Source organism: Camelus dromedarius, chromosome 2 (assembly GCF_036321535.1).
Source record: "Camelus dromedarius isolate mCamDro1 chromosome 2, mCamDro1.pat, whole genome shotgun sequence".
NCBI lineage: Eukaryota > Metazoa > Chordata > Mammalia > Artiodactyla > Camelidae > Camelus > Camelus dromedarius.
The window spans coordinates 12,795,318-12,806,600 of record NC_087437.1 but is presented as its reverse complement, the minus strand read 5'-3'; the positions used below and the strand labels follow the sequence as shown (position 1 = coordinate 12,806,600).

At 38.5% G+C, this 11,283-nt stretch overlaps 1 protein-coding gene across 3 annotated transcripts in view; it reads left to right on the top strand.

The window, feature by feature from the left end:
• NGLY1 (N-glycanase 1) overlaps window positions 1-11,283 on the top strand; it is a 47,938-nt gene that overhangs the window by 570 nt on the left and 36,085 nt on the right. For all 3 annotated transcript variants that reach the window (XM_064491162.1, XM_031434994.2, XM_031434951.2), the window contains exons 2-3: window positions 6,058-6,172; window positions 10,593-10,838. In XM_064491162.1, the coding sequence (XP_064347232.1) occupies window positions 6,058-6,172; window positions 10,593-10,838 (361 nt within the window). The remainder of the gene's footprint in view (window positions 1-6,057; window positions 6,173-10,592; window positions 10,839-11,283) is intronic.

The window sequence follows — 11,283 nt, the reverse complement described above, 5'->3', positions numbered from 1 at the left end:
TCAGAAGTTAGTCATGGACAGAATGTTTTCTTCCCAGCATTTTGTGAATATATTAATACTAAACCATAATACTGCTGTAGTATTAGTGAGGATAACCTTGACTAAAAGTAATTTTTTTCTTTCTCTTGTGAGCACCAGTCCACTTCTAGATCTCTAAGGGACCGTAACAGATTTTGGGATATGGGAAGCAACTTTGATTATTCAATCTGAATCATTACTCCCCTCAATTCTTAGATCAGATGGTGTGGTGTCTTGAGGGATGGCATGTGTCGGGGAGGGAAATGCAGCGGGGTTAAAGGAGCACCAGGTGCCGGTGCTTTAGTGATGTTACCTCGTTTATCGGCTCACCATGATTATATAGGTTCTCGGTCCCCCCTCAGCCCGTGGTGCACTTGCTCTTGTAAGTGGTGGATATATTGGCATGCAGTCTAAATGGAAAGCCTCCTCAATTTCAAAGAAATAGATTTTCACGTGAGCCAATTTTAAGTGACATTAGTTACAAGTGCAGTGTTTTAAACAGCAGCAGTTATAACATTGTCCATATAGGTAACATTAATGATTTTAAAAGTTAATTGAAGGCAAAATATATTGAGCCCTTGATATGCTCCAGATGCCGCGAGGGTTGCAGCATGTGCACTGTACAAAGATGCACAATTGTGACCTATGTGGGGGCTGTCTTCCTCCTCTGTGACACCTTCTTCTCTACCTCATCTTCTCTACCCTGGAAGGTCTAACAGCTCTTTAGAGTACAAGGATGCCACAAGCCTCTGCATGAGTGAACTCATGAGCAGAGAGCCCTTCAGCTGGGACCTCCCACCTGGAAAGCCACCAAGCTGTTTAAACCCCACTATTCAGAAAAGGGAGGTGGCCTTGTAATAAGGGTTCACTTCTGCTTTCAATGCAGCAAAACCACAAATACTAACATTAAGATGTTTTGAGAAAGGAAATCTTTTGCATCATAATCATCATTATGAATGTTTACCAAACTCATAGAAGAAGCTGGGCATGCTGACATTTCATGTTACAATCTTTACTATGGCTTATGTTTCTCATCTTAAAAAGTTTTTATCAAAAAAGGGAACTAGGAGTGTGGAACTCATGTAAGTGGAGATAGTGTGGAAAACTACCCTTTTTAGTTCGTCTTAAGGAATAGTATTACTTCCTTCATGTTCTTACAGTTCAAACTCCTTCAGTCTTTGGGGGAGAGGGGGGACCCACCTTTTCTTACAGTTCCAAGTCCAGTGACCTCTTAACAGAAAAGCCTCAGACCTCTTCTTGATCCAAGCCACACCACGTTACAGATATGCTAGTCTAACTTACCCGAGGGTAGAGAAAACCAAGGTTTTCTGTTTCTTTTGCTGTCTTAGAAAATCCATTAGTGTGAGAGATAAGGGACTGTGTAAGGGATGTTGTCTCCATATCCCTTGTTCCTGCCTCAGGGTCTGGCATAGCATAGTATTTTATAGGATGAGTGCTCAAATGAGAATTTAATTAGCAGGTTTTGTTTTGTTTTGTTTTAAACAGTGGTATTTGTCACTATATGCAAGTGAAAATAATACTTTTGGTTAAGTTTTCAATTTCTGCTTCAGATAATGTTTACCCTGTTTCCCAATTAAGAGTCATAAAGCTAATGAAATCAGAGAATGAAATATACACTGATTTGCCTGCACAGCATGCCATGGGTTTGAACCATTTTTTTCAGTTCACTAACTTCTAGATAAAGATGAGCTGTCCTCAACTTTTCAAAAACCTGTAATAGTTTCATTGCTATTCCACATGGGTCCCTTAGAAAATGTGCTTCATTCATTCTTTAAAAAAACATATTTGATTTTCCACCAAGTTCCTTTGCAAACTGCATACAGTTACTGGCTACACACTGCATTGGGTGTGTTTGGGAAGGGCCAGGAGGGGAAGGTGGTTTCTTCCTTTGAAGAAAAGAAATATGTTTGGGTGAAAGACATAGGTATGGAAAATATCCACAGCATAAAATCTAGAGAACAATATCAAGACGATGCTTAAACACTTACATGTTTATGTGAAGAGATAGCAGGGGGATCTAAAGTGGAACAGTTTTGAGAACAAAAATTTGATAAGAGAATGTATATTTGACATGGCAAGAAAAAGTGATTGTAGTGATTGTAGTTTCTGGACCCAAAGAGAAACATAATGAGAATTTCATGTAAGAATAATGATGTTAGGAGATACAAGGCATGGTTTCATCTCTGAAGCCATTGCAGTTATAATAAGCATAACTGAAAATGGAGAGGCAAGAATTGGAGGTTCTTGATGACTGAATGCCAGGAGTACAGCTGGTAATGGGGGGACTCAAAATACTTGAAATAACTTCAGGTTTCTCATCTGCGCTACTATTGATGCCTGGAGAAATTCACCGAGGTAGTTAACTGAGGATGAGTGAGTTTGTTCGCATCTTATATGGTGGAGGGTATGTAAGCTTTGGAATCAAACCAGTGGGTTTAAATCTTAATCTACCATCCTAAGAAGGCGATTATAGGCAATTTATGTGAAGTCTGAGATTCAGTTTCCTCCTTTTTAGAAGGAAAGGACAATACCTATATTATAAGATTGTTGCAAAAGATTGAAGTAAAGGACATGGCACATACGTTATCTGTTGTTAACTCTTATTCAGTTTTTTATTTTGAGCTAAATTACATGTTTCCCTTGTCAGCTACAGGGAAAGATAGAGTTAGAGCCAGAGATGGTTATCAGCTGGTTCTAAAGGCAGGTAGTTGTTTTTGAAAGTTTTACGTGTAAGTCAGAATAACAGATTTTCAGAGCTAGAAATAATTTTTTAAATGACCTACAAACCAACTTTTGTGATTAGTACTAAAAAGACAAGATTATAGGATGCACTTAGGTACTAAATTTCCATTGATGAGAACTCTATGGGATTAGGCATTCTAAAAAGGAAGAGGGCTAGTGAATGATTAGATACACATAATTCTCAGCATTTTTTTTTAATTGAGGTATAGTCAGTTTACAATGTTGTGTCAATTTCTGATGTACAGCACAATGCTTCAGTCATATATGAATATACATATATTCATTTTCATATTATTTTTCACCATAAGCTACAAGATACCGAATATAGTTCCCTGTGCTGTACAGTATGAACTTTTTATGACCATTTCTGAAATAGAAACATTTAAGTTTTTTTCTGATGAAAGGAATGTTGTGCCTCAGTGGGAGGCTTATTGTTAACATATCTTAAAATTTTAGAAATATGGTAGATTATGACTTTTAAGGTGAAAAGCAAGACTTTTTCCTATTACTCAATTGTAAAAACAAAGACTAATTTTTCTGTAAATAAAACCATTTGGTAGGACAACTATAAAGATACCAAAATATATTCAAAGTGATGGTTGAGTGAGATATAGGAAGTTTTTGCTGCCCTTTCAAATCCCATTTATTCAGCAGCAGCATCCCACAGCCAGAAAAAGAAACCTCTTAATAATTGCTAACAAGCAAGATAACTACTAAAAGTTGTAGGGAAAAAAACCAACAAAAGTTTAAGAAATAGTTAATGGTCAGCAGAGATAGAAAAAGAGACATCAAAGAAAATACTTGAGAAAAGTCGCAGAGAAAATTAAGTTAATGGAAGAAAAGGATGAAACAAGACTAAAGGCGATCTTCAGGGGTAGTTTGTTTGTTTATTTATTTTTAAAATTTTGTTGTTATTGGTTGTGGGGGAGGTACTTAGCCTCAGGGGTAGTTTAGACACTGCAGGAGGAGAGTAGTGGTGAGTTCCAGGAGCGCAGCCACACTGAGATGAGGCTGTGGAGCCAGAGGTTCAGGTTTGTATGCCCTTTCCCAAGGGCAGGAAATGGGAGCTGATGGATTTGGGGTCTGATGGCCTCGTGGCCACGTTCTTGTCTAAGCCTTTGAGGCAGGGCTTTCACACCAGTCTGTGCTCCAGACTAGCTGGTCTGCTCAACATTTCTAAAAAGAGGAAGATAGGATTTGGATAACTGGACGTTACTGCCTTTGTTTATCTGTTTGCGATGTGTGAGAATAAGTAAGAAAAACAGATAAATGATATGTGAGCTCCACAGATGTTGTACAAAGTAGAAAATTACTCATTAGAAACTAAAGAGGAAGCATCTAAACTATACAAAGCCTGGGGCAGAGAAGCTACATCAACAGTTACTTTGAAACATGTATCAAAATAAGCTCTGTCAGAACAACTGGTGTAAGTTTTATAGGAATTTTAAACAGTAGTGAAAAAGGAAAGAAAAGTTAGAAAATTAAGCCCAGTTAAAGACTTTGAGTACGTAGAAATCTGGAAGCTAATGGGAAAAAAAATAGATTAAGATAGCTCAAGCAGTTTTGCACCAGGATATAACATCCTGGTGGCACTGATAGGTTTATCGGGAATGTGTTGAATATCATGAAAAGATGCCTCATTTACCTGTTACTAGTTTTGATAAAAGTACGATTATTTTTTAGTTTAATGTTTAAGTGGTGAGAAAGAGAGGCATGCTTACGATGCAGTGTGGCATAGAAGCCTGGGATGCTGAGTATGTCACTGTGCCCAGGACAGCTCCCCTACAACAAACGCCTGGTATGTCAGTATTGCCAAGGTTTTAAAAACCTGATCTGATACATGGGATAAAACTAAGGCATCTGTTTCTCCTTGTGTTTCTCAACTATCTGTAATTTTCAAGTGACCTGTGGTGGAAAAGAGTCTTTTTGTTTTTAATTTCCAATCATTTGTGGACCTATAACTTTTGTAAAATACAATGAAAATTTCATGGCAATATCAAATTACTAAATAATTTCTGAATCCTCTCAGTTTCTGCACTCCTTATGAATGAGTAGCAAACAGTTTGTAGATCAGCACCAATCCAGATATTTTAAGTAACACTATTTTAGAGCTTTTGTTTCTGAATATTCTATAATAAACTTGTATAATTTTTCAAATTAAGGAAAGAGGTTTAAAAAAGATTCATGTGGTATTTATGACAATTTGGGAACAGGAATTGCTTGATGGAAAACAAATGTGAAATTTGTTGAAACTTCCACAATTAAAAATCCTTTTTTTAGTTTTGTTTTTATATCACAGTATCCAGAGAACGTGTGTAAGTTTAGGACAACGACGGTTGTCATTTGTCCACCCCCTCATTCCATACATACCATAGGCGGTTAATCTCAGCACTCCTTCTGTGGACCCATCTTTCTTAATATAGTGCTGATGGAAGCCACTAACATTTTAAGGGAGTGGATATCAGATGTGAAACCTACTTATAATCCTAAATTATGTTCAGAAGGTCTTTTGAGTATAATATTGTAATTATCTTTAACCTTTTATTTTCTTTCTGATTTATCAAGGTGATTAAAAATCTCAAAAGGTTTTCAAGTGCTGGTCTGGTCCCATGTGTACTACTCAAAATCTTTATCTTGGTAAAAGAAATTCATATGTTCATTTTATTTTATTACCATATTTGCTGTGACAAAAATATATCTTGAGCAGAACTTGCAGTAAAAACAATGGTTGGTCTAGGGAAGACAGAAGAATCAGGTGACTATAAAGGTATACCTAGGTTCATGTTTTGTCAGAAGTGAAGTCTTTGAGGAACTTTGATTCATTTCTATATGGCTTCTTAGTTTCTTTTATCCATTCACTGCATAAATATTCATTAACCACCATCCACACATCAGGCACTATTCTAGATCCATCAGAACAAAAGAAGCAAATCCTTCTGCCCTGTCTGGAGCTAACATGGATTTTTTTCTTAGCAACCTAAAAACTCGTAAAGGTCTCTAGCTCTAACAGCACAGAAATAAAATGTCACATGGCTTTCCCTTATGGCAGTATTAATATTATCAGCTGTGAAATTAAACAGTGATGCTACAGTAAGTGTATACTGTGGTCAGGTTCACAAAATCAGGCTGTATTTCCAGACTCTGCTTCCTCTTTCTTTAAAGGTGGGATCTGAACTACCTTGTAGGAGTATAGTCAGTATAAATTGTGAAAAGGAATGCAAAAACACTGCGAAAAATATAAATTGTTACATATAATCAAATTTTTTTTTTAATCAGAAACCCTAATGATGAAAAATACAGATCTATCCGGATTGGAAACGCAACTTTTTCTACTAGACTTTTGCCTGTCAGAGGAGCTGTTGAATGTTTATTTGAAATGGGCTTTGAAGAGGTAAGTATGTTCAAGAGTTTCTTCTTCCCAGTTTATGTACAAACATTTGTTATAGTGTTGATAGATAATTTCTAATTAAGATAATGTATTTCTGTTTATTTTGGCAAACTATAGAACTAGTTATTTCTTCACTTACTGGACATTACAGATTAGTCACAGTAAATGTACTTTAAGATCACACTAAAATATAACAGCTCTGCCACAGGGAGAATTCTTACAATCTCAGTCCTTTAGAATGTCAGACATGCAGTGCTACCCAAGGACTGAGTCGGTGGCTTTAGACTTTTAGCTAAAACCTGATCTGTGGGTGCACAGGAATTACTAGTGGGGTCCAACCACCTGTCTCCAGTAAACAGTGAAACAAGTGAAAACAGAAAAGCTGAGTTTAGTTGCCACACATAAGGCTTCTCTTCTGTGATGGAAGAATCTCAATTTTATTTATTTATTTATTTATTTATTTATTTATTTATTTTTTGCTTGTTTGTTTTTAGGTCAAGAGAAAAGTTTGATGTGTCCATCTTGTGACACAATGAAAGTAGCTAGCAAGGTGATGAATTTTTCTGTTTGTGTGTGCGCTTAACCATTTCTGGTTTATGGAATACTGGGAGAAGTCGCACAGGTCGTGGAGACCCAGAGGGCGGGGCTGTGACTGCTGTCGAGGTGACATGCTGGGTTCCTGCAGGAGGTGCTCCCCCCCCCCCCCCCGCCTCTCTGCTTCCCTCCGCAGAGCGCGTTTCAGACTTTGGGGAGATGGTAGTGACTAGATGGATAGCATCTAGTCTCACGTGCAGCTTGCATTGTAATAGGTCAGCCAGACAGGAGATGTGGAAACAAAGGTGAGCACCGAGAAGGCATGGGAAGACGTATGTGGTGGCGGGCAGCTCCGTGAGGACGAGTGGGCAGGGAAGGCCTCTGAGGGGGTGACGTTTGAGCTGGGAGCTGAGTGACAGGCACTTCAGGCACCTGAAGCCCTCTGTCAGGTGAGAGTCCTTCAGCAGGAAGACTGGCATGTGCAAGAGACTTCTAGCAGGAGTAGCTTAGGCTCAGAAGGTAGCCACTTGCGGGCAGAGGCCTGGGCACAGGGTTGCGAGAACTGTGATAAAGACTGGACTTTATTACAAGTGAGCTGGGAAGCCACTGAAAGGTTATAAGCGGGGAAGGATTTTTTAAAGATTACTTTAGCTGTTGTAAAGAAAATGATCTGGCTGTTGTGGATGAGGGCAAGGGTGAAGCAGGGAGACCAGCTGGAAAGCTGCTTTACTGGTCTGCGTGAGAAGTGGCAGAGGCCTGTGCGGGTTCCGTGAGGGCTTTGTGGCTGTGCCGTCGCCTGTGTGCCAGCCCCCGGGGAAGAGCCAGTGCCTTTAGGCATCCCCTGAGTAATTGTTGACTTCAAGACTGACAGCAGTGGAGATGGGGGAGTAGAGGGGTCCAGGATTTTTTCTGAAGCAGAGTCTGTGGGCCTTTCTGATAAATTCAATGTGGAGTACAAGGGAAAGGAAGGAATTGGATACTGGAAGAGTGGATGAGAGTACCATTTATTGAAAAATCTTGGAGAGTAGCTGGTATCAGTGGAGAAAAAAACTACATATTTTTTGGATAATTATAACTAATACACTTAAATATTCAAGAAGAGGTGGCAAGTAGAGAGTTGCATATATGAGTCTATAATTCAAAAGGAGAGGTTAGAATGGAGGTATAAATTATGTTGTCATCTGCTTGTGGTTACAGACATCTGAGCATAAAGAATTTAAAACTATAGACAGGGAAAATTGAGACCATTACTGATTGTGTTCAAGAGAATGCAGATTTTTGAGAGTCAAATGACAGGAAAATTAAGTGAATGACAGCTGGAGACTACTGATTTCTTTGTTGAAGTGTCACAGATTTGGTGGAATCAGATTTGTCTTTAATTCAACAAATATTTGAGTGCCAGGAGGGATGACCAACCATTCTAGTTTGCCTAGGACTGTCCTGGTTTTAGCACTGAAAGTCCCACACCGCAGAAACCCCGTCGATCCCAGGCAAACTTGAAGGTTGGTCACCAGTGCCAGGTAACGAGCCAAACTGCGACTTGCAGCAGTGTGCGGAACAAATGGAATTGTAGAAAAGATTATCATGTTTTAAGACTATTTATACTGAAAATTTCTGGCTGGCTTTGAACTTTACACTTCAGGCCATGTATGAAGTAAACGTTTTTTCAGTGTTAGCTTCTGGAGCTGAAACTGAACTCCATCACCAGAAAGACACTTGGTGCCCTTTGAGATGAAGTTGGAATCTAAGAACTATCCTGAAATTTTTGGTTGTACGTTAAAATCCTGGACATTTTTGGGCTCACTTGTCCCTGAGGCTGCATTCTTTTTTATGAAAATTGTGAGAAGTAGGTTGGAAAGACTGGGATTCAGATGGATTTGTGGCCCGTCAGGCCAGCTTGGTGGAGTGGTTCTCACCGGGAGCTGTACCCCCCGCAGTGGGGATGGGGCATTGGAGGAGTCTGGTTTCGGTTGTCTTGGTGACTGGAAGAGATTACCAGCATTTAGTGGTCAGGGGCTGGGTTGACTCATGTCCGGCAATGAGAATTATCTCAGCAAGAATGTGTTGAGAAACATAGATTTGTTCAATGCAAGAATCCTCACTGATTTCTTAAAATATTGTTGGGTCTAATGGATTAAGCCTGTAGTTTTGCCCTTTTATGAAAATTCAGTGCTGTTGATTAAATATTTTTGGTAGACACTTTGGCCATGATCATATTTTTTTTAGGACTGGTCCTGGAAAGGTGGAAGGGGTGGGAGCAAGACAGGAGCAGCATCTGTCTCCGGGGCCCCTCTGAGATCCACATACCTGTCCTGCTCGTCTTCCATCTCTGTCCGCATGTCACCCAGCATCCTCAGTGCTGCTCCACAAACGGTGTGAGATCAGAGCCCTGCATATTTGGTTTTAAACCAGTCTGGCTTCTCTTCCCAGACCCCATCGTGCATATGAGGTGGTTTCTTTCTAATGTCGGAAAATTCACTGTGTTCTAGTTTGTGCCAGTTGTCATGTATGTAATCATCACAACTGTGGAAATATTTTTTGCTCAACCATTCCAGCTCTTTGTAGGAGCTTGCGGGCTTTGATCTCTGTTCAGTCTCAGGTGGAGTCAGCATAGTGATGAAGGCCATGCACTTGAAATCCTTGCTCTTGACGGTTATTCTGTAGCATCAGGCATGTGATTGAACTTCTCTGAGCCTTCGTATTTTCATATGAAAAGTGGGGATAAACCTGATACCTGCCTTTCACGGTAGTTGTGAGAATTCTTGCAGTAATATATGTAAAATGCTTAGCACGGTACCTAGAACACATAAAAACAACAAATGGTAGTTTTTTTTTTTTTTTTACAGCTCTTTTGGATAATATATTGAGGTGGCTGGCCTCTTCCAGCTTTTTAAAAAGGATTCACTTAGAATTGATTTTCAAGTCATTGTGAGTAATGTCTTGGTCAGTGGATTCCTGTGGGTCTACCGTCACCAGGGAAATAAGATCCTTCTCTCTCAGTTGTGGAGTTTAATTCGAGCACTCCCAGTCTGCAAGTTGGTCTGCTGCACATTGTAACAACTTTTATCTCATTTGCAGTTGGTGGAATTACTGGTTTACCACTGTTGCTTCGCATCACCTTTAAACTTGGTTGAATGTCTTTTCATTTCCCTTTTTTGTTGTTTTGTAATTTGCTGACTATTTTACATTTTGAGCTTTGTTGTAATGTTTATTGTATCTCAAAGCACTCTGATTATATTATGCAAATTCATTAAATGAATCTCTTCTTAAAGAATTGGACTTTCATTGTTTGATTGTTTTGTTCGGACCACCTTTGTATTACTAAGAATAATCCATTGTTTTGAATTGACCATCAGAGTGTACTTTTTGTTATCTTGGAACAATTAGTGGACCCCATACACATTCTAATCATGTAGCTATTCTTAAAGACTTGGGTTCAGAAGATTCAAAAGTTGTTATATGACTTCTTACTGGTTTTATGTGACCAATGATCATTTCATTTGGTTTAGTATCATTATTTCATAGGGAATTTCATAGAGAATAGTAGTTTCATATACTATTGCAGGAAAATGGAAATACGCATTTTTGCAATTCTTATGAGGCTTTCTGACTTATTACAGTGTTCCCAAAAGATAAAATATTTTTCTGAAGGGCTTTTGAACCAATAAAATAGGCTAAACATTTTATGCCAACCACGGGACATATTTTCTTAATTTTGGTATACCTTTCCCTGTGTTAAAAAAAAAAAAAAAGTGCCATAATGGTAAGAAAACAAGAATGTTCAAATATGATGTATTCTATAGTATTGGCTCCATTTTATATACACTGTATAAAATGACTATCAGTATAAAGCAGAGGTTGAAATTTTTCCTAATTTTATAAATTCCAGGGAGAAACACATCTTATCTTTCCTAAGAAAGCTTCAGTGGAACAGCTGCAAAAAATTCGTGACCTGATTGCCATAGAGAGAAGTAGCAGATTGGATGGTTCGAATAAGAGCCACAAAGTGGAATTACCTCAGCAGCTTGCAGCCAGTACCCAGCTTCCTACAACACAGTCTTCAAATCCTAATGCGTTAACCCAGCACCCAGGGAACAGTGGAGGGCAGTCATCAAATCCACCATCTGCTCCAATGGTAATGTTAAAATTAAACCTCCTTGACTGCTCCTTTCAAAGTATTGAAATAGCAGAAGCTTTGAAATATGTTATGATTTATTCCTGAATTTATGTCCCAGTCATTCTTGATTCTTACAGTTCTAATACATTCACATTTCATTAGCTCTTTAAAAAATTGTAAAATTTATAACGAAAGTGGGGAAATGGCTGTCTTTTATTTGTATTTTCAAATCTTAACCTTGTGGTTTACTGTTCCTGAAGCAGCTAGATTTTCTTTAATTTATCATTTGTAAATATACCTGTTGCCTTGGCACTTAAATCAGTTACACAAATTAGCATATGTCTTTAACCTAAAAAAAGTAATGGACTTGCTAGACAGGGGTATGGCCATGAAATAGGATTTTCTATATTGCTTTAACACTTCTTATCTAAGCTTTACCTACTGCCAATCAGCATGAGAATTA